Source organism: Mastomys coucha, unplaced genomic scaffold, assembly GCF_008632895.1.
Source record: "Mastomys coucha isolate ucsf_1 unplaced genomic scaffold, UCSF_Mcou_1 pScaffold5, whole genome shotgun sequence".
Lineage (NCBI taxonomy): Eukaryota > Metazoa > Chordata > Mammalia > Rodentia > Muridae > Mastomys > Mastomys coucha.
In genome coordinates, this window is record NW_022196911.1 from 103,033,139 (window position 1) to 103,058,258 (window position 25,120).

Below are 25,120 nucleotides of genomic sequence, written 5' to 3' on the forward strand. Positions count from 1 at the left end.
AATCTTTTAAAAAAAAAAAAAGAAAGAAAGGGTTGAGGCTTAATATTGATGACGTGTTTGTGTGTCAAGTTGACAAGAGGTCAAGTGTACTGGCTGGTTTTGTGCAACTTGACACAAGGTGTAGTTATCACAGAGAAAGGAGCTTCAGTTGAGGAAATGCCTCCATGAGATCCAGCTGTAAGACATTTTCTCAATTAGGTGGGAGGGCCCATTGTGGGTGGTACCATCCCTGGGCTGGAAGTCTTGGGTTCTATAAGAAAGGAAGCAGAGCAAGCCAGGGGAAGCAAGCCAGTAAGGAACATCCCTCCATGGCCTCTGCATCAGCTGCTGCTTCCTGAACTGCTTGAGTTCCAGTCTTGACTTCTTTTGGTGATGAACAGCAGAGTAGAAGTGTAAGCTGAATAAGCCCTTTCCTCCCCAACTTGCTTCTTGGTCATGATGTTTGTGCAGGATCAGAAACCCTGACTAAGACACTATTATCAGTTGTATGTAATAGGACAGCAACACAGAATTAGCCTGCTCAGTCTCAGCTTCTGGTCAAGCTATGGCCTCTGTAAACAACCTTCTTGCCTGAGCACTTCTCGTGCATACCTCTTCCTAACATTTTAGTACTGGTTCCTGTTTGAGCACAGTGAAAGTAAGATATAAACTATATCAGAGTAAACTATCTCATTTTCTTTCATATACTCTGCAGTAAAAGTAAATTATAACTAGGCATGGTGGCTCATGTCTACAATCCCAACACTGAAGAAGCAGAGGCAGGAAGAGCTGCCAGGCTACACCAGTAATTCAAGGCCAGCCTGGACTATCCCTTGAGAACTCATCATAAATATAAATCAATATTGTAAATTTAAGAGAGTGCATATTCTTCCACATTATAAAAAGCACATATATATCTTCTTGTTTAGAAAAATATTTTCACATGTACTGCTTCAAAACTTACTTTAAAACTAAATATTTTCACATGTACTGCTTCAAAACTTACTTTAAAACTAAATGCAAGTTAGCAGAAAGCCGGGGATCTGTAAATTGTGTTGTTCTGTTGTTATGGTCAACAAAATAAACTCTTCCTGTTGCAGTATTGCGGATCTCCCATCCAGGAGGCAAAGGACCAAGCTCTTCACAATTGATGTTGCTAAGATCCCTGCAAAACAAATATACAACAGAAATACCTCATTACTGGGTTTGCTGAGCCAAGCAGTGTATGTGACACAGAACAATCCCACAAAGTCTGAGAAAATGTATTGTTCCAGAAACTTGAGATGCTCAGCTGGAATTTTTAATTCCCAATGGTTTCCCAAAATTGCACATTCAACACCCAATCCCTAAATGGCTCAGAATTTATCACATAGTCTGGCTTTTAGTAAGTTCTTAGGCTTTAATGTCATACATATTTTAAATTCATACAGAGCAATCACACTACTTGCCAACATAAACTACACTTCAATATTTGTCTGACAGAAGTATTATTTTACAAGCGTCAGTGATATAAGAAATTTCTATTCAATAATTTCTTTCTTTATTATATCATAAAGTTGGTGTAAACAAACATGCATGCAATGAGTGGTTGCATGTTCTCCAACAAAGCAAAACTGGAAACAATACTAAAATCCCGATCCTAGAAATACTCATAACATTTTCTTAAACAAAATATATTGTTTTAAAATTTTTAAGTCTATAAATTTTATGAAGAAAAACCTGGTAAGGATACTTAAGAAGAAGAATGCTTTAAGGTTTATTGCTGCAACAAAGAAAAGCTTAAGTACTTTTGACAGACAAGGACCAGTGTAACTGTGTCACCACCAAAGGAAGTATGAGACTACACAGAATGCAGCTGAACACATTGAGGTGGCTGGTGGGGTTGGGGTGGGGGTGCCCAGAAGCATAGAAGATCGTAGCCCTCCCCAACCTTGTTCTATGTATACTGCTCCCATCTGGTGTTTATAAACCAGCAACAGTATTATAGATTTCCATTCTCTATTCTGCTACAGCAACACCTTCTACAGAGAGAGACCATCCTAGAGTGTCCAAGTTACTAGAGGCTGCAGGTACAGTGTCCACTGAGGCATTTCCAGCTCTTAAGAGATTTCTTCAAATAGTGATTCTGACTTCTTCTTAAAATGATCCTGGATACTCCTCTGCTGCAGAGCAACTAAAACTTGAAAACAATTACAAAAGAGACAAAGCAAAGCTTTGAGGACCTTCAACTCCCAATAACAATGAAGAACTGACTTGGTTCTGTTCAACAGAGAACTGACTCCCTGGTGGGGTGTGCTCAAGTGGGACTCGAGTGGCAACTGGGAAGATGGAGGTCAGCACCAAGATTGGGAAAGAAGTCCTGAAACTTCTCAAGCTGAGAGCTCAAAAGGGTGAAGCAATTCCAGAAGAATTTCCCAAATTCCCATCTTAGGCCCAGAGAATGCCAACTAGTAAGGATCAAGTAACACACCAGGCATGGTGGCATATAACAGAAACCCCAGCCCTCAGAGGCTGAAGGAATAGGAAGAGTGCAAAGCCAAGCCCAGCCTGGGCTATAGACCAAGATTGGGTCATCTAAAAAACAAAACAAAACAAAAAACCAAAACAAACCACACACACACACACACACACACACACACACACACACCCCTTTAAACCCAGCAGAAGCAGGTGAATTTCTGTGTGTTCTGTGTCAGCCAAAGCTACAATAATGAACCTACCTCAAAATCAAACCAAACAATACAACAGAACACACCAAATTAAAGTAAGAACCTTACACAATTTAAGGTAATTGTGGCAGCTAGTATAAACAGAGTTACAGCTCTAACTAAAAAAGACCATAAAAAATATAGGGTGTGATGCTTAAGATGTTTTACAAGGGCTGGAGAGATGGCTTAGTGGTTAAGGGGCCTGGGTTTGATCCCCAGCACCTACATGGCAGGTAGCTCACTACCATCTGTGACGTCAGTTCTAGGGGATCCAATGCCGTCTTCTGACCTCCATGGGCAGCAGACACGCATGTGGTACACAAATATACATGCAGGCCAAAAAAAAAAATCCATATACACAAAATGAACAACAAACTATGTGGTATAAAAATGATATAAGAACAACAGGAGATAAAAGCTAAACAATAAAGTGCTTGCTTTGCATGTACAAGCTCTGCATTTGAACTCTACCATTGCAGATTTAAAAGAAACATAAAAAATAATAAAAATAACAAAAGAGGCATACAATTGCAAAGATGAGTTATCAAGGAAAGATTATTTAAAAGGAACAGGTGGCTTTGCTTTTTCTTTTTTTAGATGAACTCATTTATTTGACACATTAAGTTATGCAAAGAAAAATATATGCAACTGCATAAAAAGAACCACATTTTTATACTATTAAACACAGCAGTGGCTGAAAATAACGAACTGTAGAATGGACCCCAGGATTTAATGCAAAAAAAAAAAAAATTCCGTACAGAAAAATGTCAGGCTTCTAGCTTCACGGAATCTAGCACTATACGGGCTTGGTTATATTCCTCGGCTTCTTCTAAGTCTTTTTCACTTCCTAGTATCTGCTGGAAAATATGGAACGCTTCACAAATTTGCATGCCATTCTTGAGCAGGGGCCATGCTAATCTTCTCTGTATCGTTCCAATTTTAGTATATGTGCTGCCGAAGCAAGCACCAGGTGGCTTTTCTTTTTTTTCTTTTTTTTTTTAGATTTATTTATTATTATACATAAGTACACTGTAGCTGTCTACATACATACCAGAAGAGGGCATCAGATCTCATTATGGGTGGTTGTGAGCCACCATATGGTTGCTGGGATTTGAACTCATGACCTTCAGAAGAGCAGTCGGTGCTCTTAACTGCTGAGCCATCTCACCAGCCCCAGGTGGCTTTTCTTAGACCAAACTTTTAGTAGTGGGAAACAATTACAAAAAACAAAAGACAAATAATTCCACTATTGATGTAACGTAGAATTTACTTTTATAAATGATTTTAATTAGAATGTATAAATCTACAGTGACAATTAAAAGTACCAATTAAAAGAGTAAAACACCAGAAATGATTTTTATGCTCAAATGGAGAATAACTAACAGAAAATGTAAAGTTAGACAGCTTCATAAGAAACAATACAAGTCTGCATTTCAAGACTTCAGTCAGAATGCAACAGAATGAATTACAGGAATTAAAAGAGAGATACAAACTATTATCACACAGACTTGAAAGACACTGGCTATGGCTACTGGAGTTCTGTGGGCAACTTTAAGTAGAGCTAATCTGGATACACTACACAGACAAGCCCCCCCCCCCCTTTATTTTTGGTTATGGTTTGGTTTTTTAAGACAGGGTTTCTCTGTGTAGCCCTGGCTGTCCAGGAACTCACTCTGTAGACCAGGCTGGCCCCGAACTCAGAAATCCACCATAGACAAGCTCTATAAAGAAGCCCACTATACTTCTTTACTGGTGTCTTTAAAGAGACTCAGCAGACTTATTTAGGTTTTTTAATACCTGATTTAAGCAAATAAAAAGGAATATAACCTCCCATAAGAGACACATATGCTAATAATGCTCCAAAACAAAAGACAAAATACAACTTCTAAAGATAATTGGAGCATACAGACAAAGGAAATTAATACAGGGCATTGTAAAGTCTTATTCAAATATAAATGTCATTACTCCACATAAAACTTGTGCTGTTATTTGAGACAGAATCTCACTATGCATGCTAGGGTGGCCTAAAGCTTGTGACCTTCCTCCTCTTGTTTCCTGAGTGCTAGAATTACCTATGTACATCATAGGGCCGTCAACATAAAACACGCTCTACTTTTCCTGTTTTGTTTTTTTCTTTTTGAGATAGAGTCTCATTATGAAGCCCTGGCTGGCCTGGACCTTGCAATGTAGCTATGTAGACCAGGCAAGCCTTAAACTTACAGATATCTGGATCAGCTGTTCTGCTTCCTGAGTGCTGAAATTAAAGGTGAACCCTACCATGCTTGACTTTTGCTTACATTTTACAATTTATTGGGGGAGAGCTCACAATTTAACAAAACCCCGAGTCTTAAACTTTACGTCCTTAGGTTTCTTTCAGTGAACTTAATAATAAAAGTGAATATAAAACTCTCCCTCGACTACTGCTTTTTAAAAATTAATCATTTTATTAAGAGAGAGGACAGGAGGAGAGAACACTACCATTGTGGAGACAGAGAAATGGCAAACTTGGTAGAAAAATGACAGCACGTTTTCTGGGTTGTCACCCTCAAAAACTTCTAATTCTAAATGCCAAAACAAAGTAAAATGTTTTCATTATAGTTATTTTATTTATAAGACACAATATCAAAGCAACCCCAGAGCTGGACAGTGGTGGCGCACGCCTTTAATCCCAGCACTTGGGAGGCAGAGGCAGCCGGATTTCTGGGTTCAAGGCCAGCCTGGTCTACAGAGTGAGTTCCAGGACAGCCGGGGCTATAAAGAGAAACCCTGTCTCGAAAAACCAAAAGAAAAAAAAAAAAGAAAAAACGACCCCAGTCTAGTCAGTCTAGTCAGTCCCATCTGTTTTTGATTCAACTACATAAAAGAAGTTTGGATATAAGCTTTAGGAAGATCTCCTGATCTCCCTGCTTCCCCCACAAACGGTTTGCCTTGTTTTTGGATATGACTGATATATCGTATATAAAACCTCCTCATTACATAAATGTGCTTGTATACCACAGAGTCAATTCCAATAAAATTCAAGTCCTTTTTATAGCTTCAGGATAGACTAATTGGTACTTAGTATATATATGGCTCACTAGAAAATAACTCAAAATAACTAATGTCTGAAAACCTCATTATTTGCAACATAAAGGTACTCAAAATTATGACAGCTCACAGGACAGTGTCAGCACTCAGAAGGCTGAGGAAGACTCACTTTAGTAGAGGAGATCATGACTAACCCAAGGAAAACCAAGGACCCCATCTCAGAAGGAACAACAGGTAGGGTGGTAAGTGGCAATGACTTATGTACCACCCTCCTCCTCTTCTCGGTCTCAGCCTTTCACAGCCAGCACTGCGCTGTGTGCGATGATGTGCCCCTGCTACTGCTCTCCCCTCCCCTACTGTTCTCTTTCCTTTTTTTAGGGGTATTCTTGCATGTTTGTTCCTGAAATTACTTTTCAGACTCCCACAGACATGTATTTTGCCCCACAGTTTTTAGCCAGGGTGCTGAAGGGAAAGGAGTCTGAGACTAGCAGGGAGGCCACAGATACAATTAACTTCTACTAAGCGTCAAGCTGAAACATTATCAGGAAGAACCAGACTTTTATATAGACTGTTTTTTGCAAGTTAATCTTTGTTTGTTTCTTTTGTTTATAGACCCTTCTCACTAGAAGTCTATTTTTTTTAAATGAGAAAATCCTGGGTGAAATGGATAGTCATGGTTGATGTGAAAAGTATTTAAGGGCCAAGAACAGTAGCTCACACTTTTAGCCCAGCACTTAGAAGGTGGATCTTTATGAGTTTGAGGCCAGTGTGGTCTACATAACAAGTCCAGGGCAGTCAGAGCTATATAGTAAGACCTAGTTTCAAAAAATAAAACCAATAATATTTAAGATTGTTCTTACCTAGGTACTCGTGGATCATGCCACGTGCTCACACCAGTCTGAGTATGTAAGAAATATACCTGACCCTGCTGAGTTGTCCTCTGTTCTGTAAAATAAAGAAAATAATGAAAACTTAACACTCAGTGAAATACCATTACACTGGATAATACTCTAATAGGATAAAAATCTCCCAACTCTCCAATTGCCAGTTTATTTTCTTAACCCCACCCCCAAAGAAGGCTTCACAAATTATTTATTCAGACAGCCATGGTAGATTCCAATACTCAGAAGGCAAAGGCAAGCAGATCTCTGAGTTTTGAGGCAAGCCTGGTTTACATAGTGAGTTCTAAGCCAATTAGGGCTACTTAGTGAAACCTGTCTGAAAACCAATCATTTGTTCAGTCTCTGAAAACCATTTTGTAAATACTGGTGAGGTGTAGCCAGTACCCCAAAGCGAGAAGACAACTCAGAGGAAGAGGCTAGCCACTTTAAAAAACGTCTTAACAGAGTTTTTTAAAAATTTTAAAAGACTTTTAGGCTAATGATTTTCTTACGATGGCAATTAATAACCAAATTTGTGATTTCTCTTTTCTCTTTTCTTAACAAAGATATATCAAGATTCTTCCTGGACTGCATGCAAGGTGTCACAAACCTGCAATCTCAGCATGTAGGAGGCAGGGGCAGTAAGACAATAAGTCCAAGTCTAGCTTGGACTACCTGTCAAAACTCCACACCATCTAGGGTATAAAATAGAGACCCATATGTGTGTGTGTGTGTGTATTTATATATATACACACACATATACATACATGCACACATACATATATATAGGTATATGTATATATATAACTTATATAGTCATCATATAGTCTTAAAATTCATTTTAAAAGCACAATGGAAATTTGTGCACTGAGGGGAGAGAAAACTGTATGAGCTCAAAGTCTGGAAAGGTGTATAGAAGCCACGGTGAAGACAGCTAAAGAGCTTCTTCAAGTGTTACATTTCAGGTATCTTTTGCATGGAAACTCATTCTAACAAAATACAGTGAGAGTGCCAATGTATAAGATAATAAAGCTACTGCTGACGTCACAGCACACTGTTATCTATAGATCTGCAATGACGTCAATGAACAACTTCCACCTACAGACAGCCTCAAGGGCCAGAAAAGGTTCACTGACTATTTGCCTGCCTTCAATCCCAAATACTAAGAAAAAACCCAAAACTGACAACAGCTATAATAATTTCAGCCTTGGTAGCTACTTTTTTCCTGTCTTATTCTTACAAAAGAACATCTGAACTCAAATCACCCGCACTGTAAAAATATAATTTACCTTTGCTCTAAATAGCCTGGCTGATAAACTCCACGAGAATTATCTCCAAAATGTAAATGTAACAACAGATACATTTTCCTAACTTGCTTTTTATGTCAAACATAGATACTTCACTGGGGATTATGTCATTTCTTGCAACAAACCAACATGGTTGTTACTATGGTTATTCCTCTCATTTTACAGAAGATAAACCTAGGTTCTCAGGAGTTAAATAATATGATTGGTATCAAGGCAAAGCCATGTCTGTTCCCATGCTGGAATCGCTCATTGCACGGCAAGTCAAATGATGGGATATAGCAGCAAGATGAAACTTTTTTCAAAATAAGAGGCTATAGTTTATTTTAAAATAAAACTATAATTTTTTTTTTTTTTTGCAAAATAGCTTTCATATAAATTCTACATAGCTTTCATATAAATTCTACAGTAAAAATAAAATTACGGGCTGGCGAGATGGCTCAGCGGGTAAGAGCACAGACTGCTCTTCCGAAGATCCTGAGTTCGGATCCCAGCAACCACATGGTGGCTCACAACCACCTGTAAAGAGATCTGACACCCTCTTCTGGTGCATCTGGAGACAGCTACAATGAATTACTTCTGAGCAAGTGGGGCGGAGCGGGCTGGGCCGGAGTTCAATTTCCAGCAGCCACATACATAATGGCTTATGACCATCTATCTGTACAGCTACAGTGTACTCATACACATAAATAAATAAATAAATAAATAAATAAATAAATAAATAAATAAATAAAGTTACTTAGAAAATGTAATTCCCAATTTTGGTCATTAGGTGTCACTATTACAACACCTACAGTATTAGGCAGAAAAGGAAGTCAGTATCTGTCCTCAAAGTCACACTAGAAGTCTGAAGTTAAGATGAGTCTGTACAATAGCACTGCTATTACCTTTGTATAGTGCCTGCTGGCAAAGTAGTCTCATTTCATTCTATAAGCATCCTGTAATAACCATGTGATCTGTACCTACCACATTTTATTATAAATGAGCATACAAGCTAAGGCTCACAGTGACTGCCTGTGGACAAACTGTTGGTTAGATAGCCTTCTAATCATTACAGACTTTTTAAATTGGGAGATTATATTTACTTTCACATGGAATCCCTAATCCCTGGTTAGTACCACTCCACTGTCTAGTGTAGTATGTCTCTCCTATGACCATTCCACAGTTGACCTTACTATCTTAAAGTACAGTGTGGTGATACACACGTATAATCCCAGTGTGTGGTGAGTGGGCAGAGAAAGGAGTATCAGGAGCTCATGGGCTGCCTACACTGTGAGCCTGGGCTGTAGGAGATCCTATCTCAAAACAGACAACAAAGACAATTTTTTAAAAATTTAGTTCTCTAGCTGAGTGGTGGTGGAAGTTCACACCTTTAATCCCAGCACTCAGGAGGCAGAGGCAGGTGGATCTCTGAGATCAAGGCCAGCCTGGTCCACAGAGAGAGCTCCAGGATAGCCAAGGCGACACAGAGAAACACTGTCTCAAAAAAGCAAACCCAAATAGTTAACTCTCTGAGGTTCTTAAAGCAAGATGAATATTCCCTTTGCTGTTACCATACCATAGCCTTCTGGTAGGTCTGGAGGAGTGTGTAAGTGTGTCCTGCTCATGTAATTTCTATGTCGCTGGGACCTGACTCTTCTCTCTGCTAGTCTGGGGTCTGAAGACTGTCCACACGTTGCACCATTTGTTCCAGTAATTGGAGTATTCTCATCCACAAAGCAGCTAAGAGGTCTGCCAGGACTAGAATATTCTGACGCCGGTCTATTGAAAAGTGACAAGGGAAAAAAGTCACCAATTTAGACAGCAAAACCAGAGGTCTCTAGACAACATACACATTATAGTGAAAATATAGTAAATCAAGCAAGAAAATGAGATGAATAAAGGAAACACAATTTCAATTAAGTTTTTAAAATATCCATACATACTTGTATCTGTGCTACTGGGTCCCTAAGCACAAGGACTTAGACCTGATTTCCACCATTTTTCCTCCCACAGGGTTTTTGACAAGTAGGTGTTCCTCTACACCTTTAACTTGCCCAAGTCATATGACCTTTAGTCCTTGGAAACAGTACCTCTTTCTAGGTATGGCTCTTTGTCACTCAAAACACAGTTTATGCTTAAACATTGACTCCTGGAAGATCTTCTAATGTACAGAACTCACCCTACAATGATAGCAAACAGTTCCCAACTTATAATGGTACAACTTAGAAATTTTGTTGGTTTTGTTTTTGGGAAAAACACCTCACTCTGTATGTAGTTCAGGCTGGTTGTGACTCATAGCAACCCATTTGCCTCAGCCTCCTGAGAGCCAGGACTGCAGGCATGAGCCACCACATACAGCTCTCAACTTGTCATTTCTTGATGTTTGAATAGCCAAAAGCCATCAGCAGTTAGTCAAAAGTGCACTTTAAATTTTTACGTTTTCCAGGGCTAGTGGGTGATATACATGGTATAGAGATCTTCAAACAATTAGGTAACAGTCCCAAGCTATAACTCCCAGTCAACTACCTCATCAGGAAGTAAGTAATGGCTACTCTCTAGCATACTGCATTGTTAAGCTACATGTCATAAAACATGCACACTGAACATAACTTCTTCACTTTTCACTTCATTGGACAGAATCCTAATCATTAAGTCAAGAAGCACTGGACACTGCCTTAGTTCCTCAATGCAGTGATTAGTTCTCTCTGGTATTTATTTAGTTATTTACACCTGTATTTGTTCATTGTCCTCTATAATATTCCTAGAAGGAAGGAAATTTATGTGGCTAACTCTCTATTATAAATAGCCATGTCACTGTTATTCACATGTAAGGAATAAAAGTACCTTAATAAATGTTATCAAATAAGGAAGCTAATCTGTCTTATCAAGAAATTTCTATTCTATAAAGTAACATTCGAAAACAACAGGTAATGGAGTTCATTTTCACTGAGTTCATTTTGTTCCTGCTTTGTTAGCACTAGGTAGGAAACCTAGGGCATCACTCAGGCTAGGAAATTTCTCTACCACTGAGCTGTAATTTCCAGCCCAAAAATTCATTTTCTTTTTCTTAAGGCAGGGTCTCACATCATAGCAATTCTCCTGCTCAACCTCCTGGACAGTGGGATTAGACATGTAAGCCAACACACCTAAATTAAAAGCTCTTTTTAAAAATAGCCATCTGTGTGTGGGTATTTTGTCAGCATGTGTGTATCATATAAGTGCTTATATGCCATTGCCAGAAGACATCAGATTTTCTGAGACTGGCGATACAGACAATCATGAGCCACCATGTAGGTGGCTGGGAATCAGATCTGAGTCCTCTCCAAGAGCAGCTAGTGCTATCAAAACATCTCTCCAGCCCCAACAGTTCATTTTCAAACTAACATCTATTAAGGGGAAAAAATGGTTTACATACACGTGGAAATTAAAGATGAGTTAGAAGAAAGCAGGATTCACTGATACAAGTATAAATTCATTTACGGTACCAGAATAAAAATAGGTTCTTCAGCTTAACTGATACCCTAGACAGCTTATATTAGAAATGAATGTAACTTTGAACTGAGCATTTAAAAAAAAATGACAAGATAGTTCATGACACCTCAGCCTAAACGAAGAACTCGACTAACAAATGCTGACAGCAGGAGAAATAGTCTTCTCTAGGGAAGAGCACATCAGTTGGTTATCAATTACCCAATAGTCAGTCCTAAAAACATACATTCAAGTAACAGTATAGGGACTGAGTGGGTTGTATTTTTCTATTTAGGAATATATACTTATATATATAGCAACATTTTTTAAGGTGATAAATTTGAAAGAAGGGTAGCACATGGGAGGGTTTGGAGGAAGAAAGGGAAATGGGAAATTATAAATAATTGTTTAAAAATTTTAAGATGGCAAGGCTTTAATCAGACACTCATGATTTGCTAAAACACTTTCTAAGCTGTGTGTGGCAGCGTGCACTTGGGAGGATGAAGCAGGGGGTCTTGAGTTCAAGGGTAGGCTGGACTATATATAGTTCAAGCTCTAGACTAGCATGAGCCAGAGAACAGGAAAACAGAGGAAGGAAGGGAGGGAGAGAGGGAGGGAGGAGAAAAGCAAGCAAGCAAGCAAGCTAGCATGACTTCAGTAAGTTAAAATAATCCTCAATAAACAAGAGCAGATACAGCTAATGAAAACCATTTAATAATTTATTCTGAGTGCCAGGCCTATGCAGGAATCACCAGGGGAACAAAAAAAAAAAAAAAACACTAGCAGAGATGGCATTTCAACTTTATTCTTACGTGTACAGGAGTACAGAGTATTCATTTTCAGCTGCTTTAAAAGCACTCCTTTTCAGTTCCCAGGAACTGCTTTGTATCCTGATATCTCTACAAAGATGGGGCTCTACCTACCACCTGCGAAGATCTACTTCAGACTCTTCCTCTGCAAGGCCACCATCTCCTCACTACTCTCAGATTCTCACCTTCCATAAGGGTTTTCTTGGTCATATACCTTAGTTAGCCATGTTCTAATAGCATCCCCCTATGGAGATCTTGAATAAATAGGTCATAACAGCCATTAATACTCATACAAATTAATGACACCAAGAAACAATAACTATGTAACCTAGTCACTTATTTGGTTACTGAACACAACTGAAAATCATAGACATACAAAGGACTGACCTGTGAAAAGTCTTTGTTAATCATTACTTCTTTTAAAAAGTAATAGTAGCCAGGCATGGTAGCACATTCCTTTAATACCACCACTGGGGAGGCAGAAACAGATGGATCTCTATGTGTTTGAGGCCAGACTGCTCTACACATAGGATTTCCAGGACAACCAGGACTATTTATGTAAAGAGACATTGTCTCAAAAACTAAAACAAGTCATTCTACTTCAAATATAATTATTGTAATTACATTATAAAATAGAATTTAAATATGAATATTTTAAAAATAATAATAGTGACTGTAAGACCTAATGGTTTATACAAGTATAAAGCAATGGGGAAATCAAATAACAGAGAAGAATCCAGGAAAGGCTAGCACAGACCATAGAAAATATTTGTATGACTTTACCGTGTTGGGCGTTCCCACTGTGTAGTTCTTGTGATGTGGTTTAGATACTGGATTCTGCCAGAGGCAGTCCGCCTTTCTTCCCAACTGCAATCAAAGCATTGAGAAACAGAGCATTAATGGGTGTCCCCGGAAGTGATTGAGTCTTGGAATGTTCTTCCTGGAACCACTAAGTTAGAAAGACTTTTTCTATCACAAACCATAGAAGACAATCTAGGAAATCAATTCATAAAGAGCCTACTATGTTTTCAAATTGAATTAGAACTGTACAACGGTGTTTATAGATCTTCGAGCTATTTTTGTTGCGGTCATATTTTTCTTATCAGCCAAACTGAGAACTTTGAAAAATTTTAGTAACACTTAAATTGATAATAATTTTCTAAAAATTTTGTGGTATATGCCTGAACTGACACATTAATCATAAACTTTATTAAATTTTAAAGCAATTAAGCAAATGATCAAGGATTATAATCCAGTCTAAAAAATTTCTAATCCCTTGTAATTTAAAAAAATTAAACTTTAGGAAAGTATCTAAAAGCTCTTGAAAGTAGTTAAGTTTATTGAAACTCAATTTTTAAAATTTTATCTCCTGGGCTGGAGAGATGGCTCAGAGGTTAAGAGCCCTGACTGATTGCTCTTCCAGAGGTCCTGAGTTCAATTCCTAGCAACCACATGGTGGCTCACAACCATCTGTAATGGGATCTGCTGCCCTCTTCTGGTATGTCTCAGGAGAGCAACAGTGTACTCATATACATAAAAATAAATAAGTCTAAAAAATATTTAAGAAAAAAATTCTTGGGCCAGGCGGTGGTGGCACACACCTTTAATCCCAGCACTTGGGAGGCAGAGACAGGTGGATTTCTGAGTTCGAAGCTGGCCTGGTCTACAGAGTGAGTTCCAGGACAGCCAGGATACACAGAGAAACCCTGTCTCAAAAAAACAAAAACAAAAAACAACAACAACAACAAAAAACCAACCAAACAAACAAACAAAAAAACCCTTATCTCCTGGGCTGGAGAGATGGCTTAGCAGTTAAGAGCACTGACTGCTCTTCCAGAGGTCCTGCCCTCTTCTGGTGTGTCTGAGGAGAGCAACAGTATACTTATATATAATAAATAAATAAATCTTTAAAAAAATCTTATCTCCTTAATCTACAGACATGGATGTTTTGTCTGTCTGTTTGTGCATCATGTTCATGCCTGGTGCCTTCAGAGGCGAGAAGAGAGTATCTCATCACCTGGAACTGGAGATACAGATGGTTGGAAGTCAACATGTTGGGGGTAGGAATTGAAGCTGGGTTCTCTGGAAGAGCACCCAGTGCTCTTAACTGCTGAGCCATCTCTTTAGTCCTCTAAACTAATTTTTAAAAATAAAAACACCATTTGGCCCTAACTCTTTTGTAGAAATGTGGTTATACTCCTCCTGTGGTTACAGTTATAATACAATAATAATCAGCAAGAAAAGATTAGTTATGTCTCACATTGGTATATTGTCTCAATATTGATTATTTCATCTTGAACTTTCTTGTAAAAAACACAACAGACTTCCTCATTTTCAAAAAAAAAGAATTAACAAATTTATCAAGACGCTAAAACAAAGGGCTAGAGAAGTGGCTCAGTGGTTAAGAACACTTGCTGCTCTTCTAGAAGGCCCAAGTTCAGTTCCCAGCATCCACATAGAGTAGCTCACAACTATCTGTGTAACTCAAAGTCCAATAGGCACATAAACACATGCACTGACATACACATCTAGACATAATTTAAACATTTTAAAAAGCTAAAACAGGGCCTGGCAGTGGTGGCGCACGCCTTTAATCCCAGCACTTGGGAGGCAGAGGCAGGTGGATTAGTGAGATCAAGGCCAGCCTGGTCTACAGAGTGAGTTCCAGGACAGCCAGGGCTATACAGAGAAACCCTGTCTCAGGGGGAAAAAAAAAAGCTAAAACAATCTATAGTTATTTTTACCAATAAAAAGTGTATTCATTTACTTATTATATGTGCATATTTACCTGAATATGTGTGGGAGTGTACATGCCACAGTACAGGTATATAGGTCTGAGGCATTTTGTAGAAAACTGTTCTATCCCTTGGTTGCAAGTACTTTAACTCCTAAGCCATCTCACCAGCCTCTAGACTAATTTTTAAATAAGTTTACAGTTTATTTTTACTTATATATATAGTGCCCAAGAAGAGGGACTCAGATCACCTGGAACTGAAGTTACAGATGGCTGCCTGATTTGGGTGTTGAGAAGTGAATTCACATTCTCTCCAAGATCAGCACATGTTCTTAACCACTGGCCTATCTCTGCAGCGCTCAATGTCTTTGAGATTTATTTTTATGTACCTGTGTTCATGTATACCTGTATATGTTCATGTGTGTTTAAGTACTGTTGGATGTCTTTGAACTTGAGCCCAGGCACAGTGGGAACTAAGAACTGAGCTACAGCCCTCAGCAAACGAGACAAGCTCTTTACTGGGCTGGCATCTCCCCAGCACCTAAAACTAGATGTTTTTGTGAGACAAGGTCTCACAATACAACTCATGCTACCTAGGAACTCACAATGTACTCCAAGCTGACCTTAAATTCATGATCCTCCTGCCTCAACTTCCCAATCAATCGCTCAAATTGGTAAGAGTAGATCACTATGCCTAGCACAATTTTAGGGTTTTTAAAGTTTAAACAAAATATGCAAACACTAGAACTTGCATATAATATTTTATGTCAAAATAAGACAGGCTAGCAAGATGGCTGAGTGGATAAAGGTTACTTGCTGTCCAGTAATAACTTTTATTTGATTCCAGGGTTACATATGGTAAGAAGAGAGAACCAACCTACAAAGGTTGTCTTCTCACCCCCACATACACACCATAGCTCACACATATTCACATAAATTCGCACAAATAAGTGTGATAAAATTATAAACGATAAGTTGAGCTAAAAGTCAATCAATTTAACTACATCTACTGTAAGTGGGTACAACTTATTGTAAGTTATATTTCATTGAAGTTAAGTAAAAATACTTTGAAATAAAAAAATCAGTAAAGTATCAGACTTTGTATAAAAAGTGGAGAAAAATCAAATTTATAAGCTTGGGAATTAAGACTTAGGCATTAAGATTCAGCTCCCCACTTATTATATAATCTCAGGCAAATGATTTATATTGGTTTTCATTTTTGTTGTTGTAAAATGAGAATAACAATAGTAATAACAACATTTTTTCTTTTTCCTTCTTTTTTTTTTTTTTTTTTTTTTTTTTTTTTTTTTTTTTTTTTTTTTTGGTTTTTCGAGACAGGGTTTCTCTGTATAGCTCTGGTTGTCGTGGAACTCACTCTGAAGGCCAGGCTGGCCTCGAATTCAGAAGTCTGCCTGCCTCTGCCTCCCAAGTACTGGGATTAAAGGCGTGAGCCACCACCACCTGGCCAGTAACAACATTTTTTAAAAGTAGCTAATTACTTTACTAAGTACTTGTTTTGGTTTGGTTTTTTTGAGACAAGGTCTAACTATGTAACTCTGGCTGTCCTGGAACTCACTAAGTAGACCAGGCGGGACTAAAGGTGTGTGCCACTATCCCTAGCTTATTGAGTAAGCACTTCCAATGTGCAAATATTCATATGCTTTATGTGAATGAATTCATCTAACCCTGCACCAATCATGGCATACTTCATTAATCATTTGTTAAAGTTCACAAAAGTTAAATAAATTAAGATTACAACATCAATTAGCAGAAGAATGAGGACCCAGGTGGTCACTATACACTGTCTTTGCTGCCACAAGAATTAAATAACATCATACCATGAACTGCTTGACACAAATATACTTCACTAAATGTCACAATGTTACAATTACTATTACTCAATTCTCCTTTCCTTAACTCTAAAAATAAAGCAATATATTCAAATTCAGTACTTGTACACTCTGTTCTAGATAATTAAGGAAAATTCTTTTTCTTTAAAAAAATAAATTTACCCTGGGTAGGGGAATGCTAGGGCACTGAAGCAGGAGTCGGTGGGCAGATAGGGGAGCATCCTCACAGAGGCGGGGGGAAGAGGCAGGAGATAGGGGGTTTGTGGAGGGGAAACTGGGAAGGGGGATAACATCTGAAATGTCAATAAATAAAATAACCAATAAAAATGAAAAAAATAGAATCAATAAAGAAAACAGAAACTAAAATTCATAAAAATAAATAAATTTACAGTAAAAATATTTGACAAGAATTTCCTTTTCTTCCTTTTCAAAGTTCTTTTGAAGTGAGACTTACCACCACCTGTGGCAAGGTCTTATAATTTCCAAGCAGAAATCAAATCTATGTTCTGTCTCTATGCTTATAGAAACTCCTAGTGCATCATCAACAGCAGCTCCTAGGTCACTAGTGTGAGGGCAGCACTGCTGCATGCATGTCTCTAAGGACTTGGAGATGTCCACTTACCCATCTGGTAAATCATTGTCAAACAAACGACTGCAGTCCACAACTTGTCCTCCCGTGCCTATTCGGTCTCTGGATTGAAGACTTACTATTTTAAAAAAAAGTCATTATTAAGATTTTGACAGTGCTTTCCAGTTCTGTCAAGATAAATATCCATGTTGAGGCAAGTGTGGTGGTACTTGTCTGAAATCCCAGCACTCAGAAGGATGAGGCACAAGGACTGTTCAAGTTAGATGCTAGCCTGGGTGCACAGCAAATTTAAGCCCAGCCTGTACATATTGAGAAGCCCTGTCTCAGAAAACCAAGTAACATAAAATGTAGATTATTTTACTTCTTTAGAATGTTGAGCTGAAGATGTACTTCAGTGACAGTATTCTTGCCTAGCATAAATGAGGCACTGCAAAAATCAAAGTAATAGAGTTTAGAATTAATTCCATGGTTTCTACTAAATTCTGTAACTTCTTTTCTCATAGATTTTTCTTTTTAGATGTAATGTCAAAAAAATCAATGTCTTCTCAATTTTGTTGTGATTTTAGGGAAGAATCTCATCCCCTTTTCAACAGCAGAATAGAGCAATGTAAAGTCACCCACTGCACTTAAAGAGACAAGACATTGGAGCTGGTGAGATGGCTCAGTGGGTAAGAGCACCGTCTGCTCTTCTGAAGTTCATGAGTTCAAATCCCAGCAACCACATGTTGACTCACAACCACCCATAATGAAATCTGATGCCCTCTTCTGGGGTCTGAAAACAGCTACGGCATACTCATTTATAATAATTAAAAAAAAAAAAAAAAAAAAAAAAAAAAAAAAAGACAAGACATTAAAAAAGTCTAAAAACAAAGTCAAACTTTAAACGAACTTAGGTTGCACTCTTGAAAATGTGAACAGCTATAAGAAATACACTGGATCCCAGCAACGGGACAAATCTTGGGTCAAATGAGTAGTAACAGCATGTCAGTATGAAATGTAGTATAAGATTACTACTGAGCATCTTGGAAACAGGGCACACAGGTGCTGATGTAACACCAGGACATCTAATTCAGTGCCAGGGTTCATGATCCCAGACTAAATAATAAGAAGGTTAGGTTACATGATAGCTCTAAAGTTCTTCCTTGTTCTACTATTCCTTAATTCTATTTTTGGTATCTCCCCCAAAGATAGAAGAGATATGGCCAAATTTGACTATATCCTAACTTTTTAAAGAATTTGTAAGTTACAACATAATGATATCCAAAGACTTTTTTTTCTTTTCTTTCTTTTTTCTTTTTTTTTTTTTTTCCGAGACAGGGTTTCTCTGTATAACCCTGGCTGTCCTGGAACTGACTCTGCAGACCAGGCTGGCCTTGAACTCAGAAATCCGCCTGCCTCTGCCTCCCAAGCGCTGGGATTAAAGGCGTGCACCACCACCGCCTGGCCCAAAGACTTTTTTCAATGAAAGATCTCAAAATTCTGCTCTTTAAATTTGGAAAGGGGGTGCTAATTTTTAGGCTTTAAAAAAAAAAAAAGATATGTAAATAAAAAAAATATCTAAAAAAAAAAAAAAAAAAGCTGGAGAGAAGGCTCAGTGGTTAAGAGCACTGACTGCTCTTCCAGAGGTCCCGAGTTCAATTCCCACCAACCACATGGTGGCTCACAACCATGTGTAAAGAGATCCAATGCCCTCTTCTGGTATGTCTGAAGAGAGCAATGGTGTACTCATATACATAAAATAATCCTATTTTAGCTGGGCAGTGGTGGGGCATGCCTTTAATCCCAGCATTTGGGAGGCAGAAGCAGGTAGATTTCTGAGTTCAAGGCCAATCTGGTCTACAGAGTGAGCTCCAGGACAGCCAGGGCTACTCAGAGAAACCCTGTCTCGAAAAACAAACAAACAAAAAAATCCTATTTCTTTAAACTCTTTAATGTTGGAATTATATGCATGCACCACCACACCTGGCTAAAATTTCAGAAAAAAATTAAAATTTTTCATGATAAATCTCCTTTATATTAAGCTTAATTTAAAGGAGAGAACTGTAATACACTATACCTCAGTAAATGTAAATGTTTTATATAAAAAAAATGAATCACTAAGTTATTTAGTTTTCAAATAGAAGAAACACAAGATGAAATTTCCAGAATGCGAGTCTTGCTTATTTATTTATTTTGCTTTTTCTAAGAGAGAATCTCTCTGAGTCACTTTGGCTGCCCTAGAAATTTCTCTGGCGATGGTGGTGCATGCCACGCCTTTAATCCCAGCACTTGGGAGGCAGAGGCAGGCGGGATCTCCGAGTTCGAGGCCAGCCTGGTCTATAAGGTGAGTTCCAGGACCAGTCAGGGATACACAGAGAAACCCTGTTTCGAAAGAAAAAAAAAAAAGAAATTTCTCTGTAGACCAGGCTGGCCTTGAACTCAAAGATGCCTCTGCCTTCTGAGTAGTGGGATTAAGACAACTGCCTGCCTCAATGTTTTTAAAAGACAAGGTTTCATGTAGCTTACTTAGGCTGGCCTCAAATTGACTATGTAGCTGAAGAGGAACCTAAACACCTTGATCTTCTCACCTCTACATCTCAAGTGCCTGGGTCACATAGATATACCACTGTGCTTGGATTAGTTAGGTATTTGTTTTTGTTTATAAGTTTATAATGTTTTTTAATTATTTTAAATGCCTATGCTTGAACCACAGTGTATGATGTACACCATGAGCATACAGGTACCTACAGAGGCCAGAAGAAGGCATCCAATTCTCTGTAACTGGTGTTACAGGTGGTTGTAAGAGCTGCCTGATATGGATAGTGGGAACCAAACTTGGGTCTCATCTGAAAGAGCAGCAAGTGCTTTTAATTGCTGAACTGTCTCTCCAGCCCCAGAAGAGAAACTTGCTCCACAATCAGACTATCCTTCAACTTAAGGCTCCCCTCCCTCTTCCTCATGAAAGATGCAGTAACAGCTATGTGCCATCAAATAAAACAGCGAGTTTTCTACAGTGGATTTCTCCATTTTTCCCAAAGGATATCATTAGCTAGATGTAGGAGCTCATGCTTATAATCCTAGCACTCAGAGAAGGCTGAGACAGGTGAATAACAGTGAGTGTAAGACCAACCTGGGTTATAGAATAAAATCATGTTTCAAATAAGCCATACAGACATCATATATATAAAAGCATATCCATGTCTATGTATATATGTATGTATGTGTGTGTCTAAGTCCATAAGACCCTGAACTGGACTTATTGTGTTTTAGAATGACATAACAAAATTTTTAAATACACTTTATATTACTCTTAATAATAGTTATACAGCCAGGCGGTGGTGGCACATGCCTTTAATCCCAGCACTTGGGAGAAAGAGGGAGGTGGATTTCTGAGTTCAAAGCCAGCCTGGTCTACAGAGTGAGTTCCAGGACAGCCAGGGCTACACAGAGAAACCCTGTCTCGAAAAAATAAATAAATAAATAAATACATACATACATACATAAATAATAGTTATACTATGAAATCTATTTTCACACAAAATCTTTACATTAAATATACTGCCATAAAGTAATATGACAAGGTCAAGTCTACTATGTGGAGGCAAGTGTTTGAAAGAGTCTCCTAGTCCAAGCTGGTTTCAAATCTATGATCCATCTGCCTCAGCCTCCCAAGTGCTGGAATTATAACCATGTGGCTCTGTGTCTAGTTTATGATTTTTATAAATAGAAATTTATAGCTAGTGAAACTATTTTTTGTTACCTAAAATCACTACCTGGCAAGCATTATACAGAATACCAAACCAGCAGGCAAATTACATGCAAAAGGTTTCTGTGAAAGGATTTCTATTTGAGGTATTTTACCCTTTCTCAGTAATCTTGTTGTATAGATACTCCCGAGAATAAGTGTCTCAGGATTCTGTTATGTGGCTACTATGGCAGCTTTCCACCTATGGATTCAAATTCTTGCTGTACTTTTGGGAACTAAAACTTTTCTGATAGAGTAAAAATTATTTTAGTCTAAATCCTGCTCTACCTCAAGTGGGGAAATAGCAATTTATTCATCTAATTTAAGAAGCCCCAAAGCTGAGCTGGAGAGACGTGTCAGTGCTTAAGAGCACTGACCGCTCTTCCAAAGTTCCTGAGTTCAATTCCCAGCAACCACATGGTGGCTCACAACCATCTGTAATGGGATCCAATGCCCTCTTCTGATGTGTCTGAAGACAGCTATGGTGTATTCACATCCATAAAATAAATAAATTTTTAAATAAAAATGAAGCCCCAAAGCTGTCTGCCTTAGAGTCCTACCATACCATGCATCTTGATCAGTCTAAGATTGAGCCATTCCCTTGAGGTCAGTTGAAGATGATCTATTACACCATTTCCACTAAGTGTCTGTTTTTTGTTGTTTTTGTTTTTCTGAGACAGGGTTTCTCTGTGTAGCCCTGGCTGTCCTGGAACTCACTCTGTAGACCAGACTGGCCTTGAACTCAGAAATCCACCTGCCTCTGCCTCCCAAGTACTGGGATTAAAGGCATGTGCTACCACCGCCACCACCGCCCAGCTTCCACTAAGTGTCTTGTGAGTATAATTCTTCCTTTTTTTCCTAGTTAATGTTACTCTATCAGATAATGTTATTGTCAATGTTATTCTGCCAGGTAATATTACTTTGTCAGGTAAGGTTACTCTCTTAGGTAATGTTACTCTGTCAGGTAAGGTTACTCTTTCAGTGCTCATTTTTTTCTGTTAGATTTCTACCTCAAGGCAGTAAACATTAACCAAATTACTAAGCAAAGACTTTTCTTTTAAATTTATATGAGTACACTGCAGCTGGCTTCAGAAACACCAGAAGAGGGCATTGGATCCCATTACAGATGGTTGTGAGTCACCATGTGGTTGCTGGAAATTGAACCAAGACTTCTGGAAGAGCAGTTAGTGCTCTCAACCACTGAGCCATCTCTCCAACCCAAGCAATGACTTTTAACAGAATATTCTCTTACTAAAAAATTAGATTCAAAATTGTTTTCACAAAATTAATAACATCCACAAAATCTACTTCAGTACTCTACTGGATTCGAATACCTGTAAGAGAATTCCCTCCTAAAGTCTCAGTAATTCTTTACAATAGCAAGTGCTGCTATTTCCCTTTGTGCATTACATTTTATGTGTTATATCTGTATTTGAATGTGGGCTATGTATATCCTTGATTCTAGAGTTGGGGTTAGGGTGCACACACAGGAAATGTGTCTTCCCCTCTCTTCACACTATTCCTTCAAAGTAGGGTCTCTTCCTGAACATGGAGCTCAGGTTTTTATGCAAGGCTGGCAGCCAACAAACTCCAGAGACCCTCCTGTCTCTGGTCCTCTCAACACTAGAGTTATAGGTATGTACGTACCATGTTGGCTTTTTTTGGTTACATGGATACTGGGATCTGAACTCTGGTCCTCATGCTTGCACAGCACATGCTCTTATCCCCTGAGCCATCTCAAATATGTGTTTGTGTGTGTATTTATTTATTTAAATTAAGTCAGGTTGTATCCTGAACCCACTGTAGCATCTTATATGATTCATGCCAATTCCAAGGTATTCAGAGGTTATTTAGATGACTAAGGATGGGGCTCAGTTGGTAGAACACTAGCCTACCATATAGAAAGCACTGGATTTGATTCACACAGCACATCACAAAACTTGCACTCAGGAGACAAAGGCAGGAGGAGAATCAAAAATTTAAGGTCAACTCTGGCTAGACACCAAGTTGAAGAATAGCCTAGGCTATATGAGACTCTCTTTAAAAAAAAAAAAAAAAAAAAAAAAGACCTATGGCAGTTTAAAAGGAGCTAAAATTCAGAATTTTAAATTCCACACTTACCTACAATTTGTCCTCGAACTGTATCATTGTCATTTGGCCCCAGTTTGCATAAATCCAACCTCTGATCTATTCAAATAAAAATAAAAAGCTAATATCAGAAATTCTAACATCTATAATCTATGAATGACACTAAATTTTTATAGACCACTGAAAACTAGACCTATCTTTAATAATCATTCTAATTATAAAATGAATGTTTAAAATTCTGTAACTACATATATAGCAAATTTAAACAACTCAGCAAGTTTTAACAAATTCAGATTTCAAAAACATGAAATACTGGGAAACTACACTGGTGATGGATGGTTCTCTCCACAGCTTTCAGATCACTTCAGTCTGAGCCTTGGCTTACCTTACCTCTCAATAGTTGTTGGTCCTAATTTATGCCTGAGTCCTGGCTTTCTGATATGTAACAGAATCTATCTAATTATTTTTTTTAAGAATTAAATCAGATTATTACATACAACTCTCAGTATAGTATGTGATACATAAGTGTTGAGTAATGTCAGATGTTTTATATATATATAAAACCATTCAAAAGAACACAAAATAAGTATCAAGCCAAGGAGTGCCAGGTGATGGTGGTACATGCCAGCCTGGTCTACAGAATAAGTTCTAGGACAACCACAGCTAAAGAGAGAAACCCTCTTTAAAAAAGAGAAGAAGAAAAAGTGGAGGAAAATAAAGAGGAGGAGGTGAGGAGAGAGAAAAAGAGAAGCGGAAGAGAGGAGGAGGAAGAGGAGAAGAAGCTGAAGAGACCAAACTTGTAAGCTGTAGACTTGAGGTAACAATCATTTTGATAACAGTCCTTTCAGATGCCTCATCTGTAAAATCAGTACAACACTGGTGTGCCCCCAAAGTTATAAGGCACAATGTCCCCACAGCATGTTGGCTGGGTTTATAAATTACATTTTCCTGTTGAATTGGGCAGTGCAACAGTTTCTATCCACATGTAGAATCTTGTTGACCCAGCTCTCTCTCCTATTGCTCATTACCCTGCCAACCTGGGAGCTAAGACTTTCTCAGTGGCTTAGGCACTTAAGTTCCTCTGATTCAGAACCTATAACTCAGTCATCTCCCTTTCTGTAACAGGCCAATATTTATACATCTCATTGTACGCCTCTTAATATAGCAAAGCTAAACTTATAGTGGTTTTGTTTACTAATTTCCTTAGATAAAATTCATGTGGGTTTCTTTATTAGCTTAAGCAGTCATGGCAAAACTGATTTTTTTTATATTAAAAAATGTCTACAGAAACATACAAACAAAACATCTGCTGAAAAGGTATTTCTAACTGCATCTCAATGGCAAGTTACCCCTGTCAGGTCCAAAAGTAATAGTACAAATGGCTAACTGTGGTGCCTATTAGTATACCAAAGCACGTGCTGGCCTTCAGGCTCTCTAAGCATAGCAAACTCTTGTCAAAGAATCTATGCTGGCACCCTGATTCTTACCAACTCTTTGCCCCCCATCCTCCAACCCTAAATTTCTCCAGCGTGTGGGCTTCCCTTCCCCCAGCTTCTCTTTCCTATATATTCCACTACCATTCAGTCACAGGCTCTCTTTCTTCTCTGTCTTCCTGTCTTAATGTCACTCCATTCTTGCCTACCACACCTTTTTCTCTTCTCATGGCCCATTTTAATCTCCTGGACATGCTTAGTCTACTACTGTCTCTCTCTACTCTGGACTCTTCCAGATGCCCCTGACTGTACTTTCCTTCATACCTACAATAAAAACCTTCCCAATTGGGTGTTAGTGGCACATGCCTTGATCCCAGTACTGAGTCAGATTCAGGTGGATCTCTGAGTTCAAGGCCAGCCTGGTCTACAAAGGAAGTTCTAGGACAGCCAGGACTGTCATACAAAGAAACCCTGTCTCAAAACAAAACTAAACTTTTACTTCAATCATACCTTAAAGCAGTCATGTCCTCATTTTATATTGTCC

General features: G+C 38.3%; 1 protein-coding gene and 1 non-coding gene across 3 annotated transcripts in view; both read right to left on the reverse strand.

The window, feature by feature from the left end:
- Smurf2 (SMAD specific E3 ubiquitin protein ligase 2) overlaps nt 1-25,120 on the reverse strand; it is a 112,166-nt gene that overhangs the window by 31,304 nt on the left and 55,742 nt on the right. For both annotated transcript variants that reach the window (XM_031352217.1, XM_031352219.1), the window contains 6 exons: nt 23,177-23,242; nt 17,365-17,449; nt 12,942-13,025; nt 9,458-9,660; nt 6,575-6,659; nt 986-1,144 (listed from right to left, as the gene is read on the reverse strand). In XM_031352217.1, the coding sequence (XP_031208077.1) occupies nt 986-1,144; nt 6,575-6,659; nt 9,458-9,660; nt 12,942-13,025; nt 17,365-17,449; nt 23,177-23,242 (682 nt within the window). The remainder of the gene's footprint in view (nt 1-985; nt 1,145-6,574; nt 6,660-9,457; nt 9,661-12,941; nt 13,026-17,364; nt 17,450-23,176; nt 23,243-25,120) is intronic.
- LOC116079322 lies at nt 3,548-3,654 on the reverse strand. Its single transcript, XR_004113895.1, has one exon. It is a non-coding gene; the product is annotated as a U6 spliceosomal RNA (small nuclear RNA).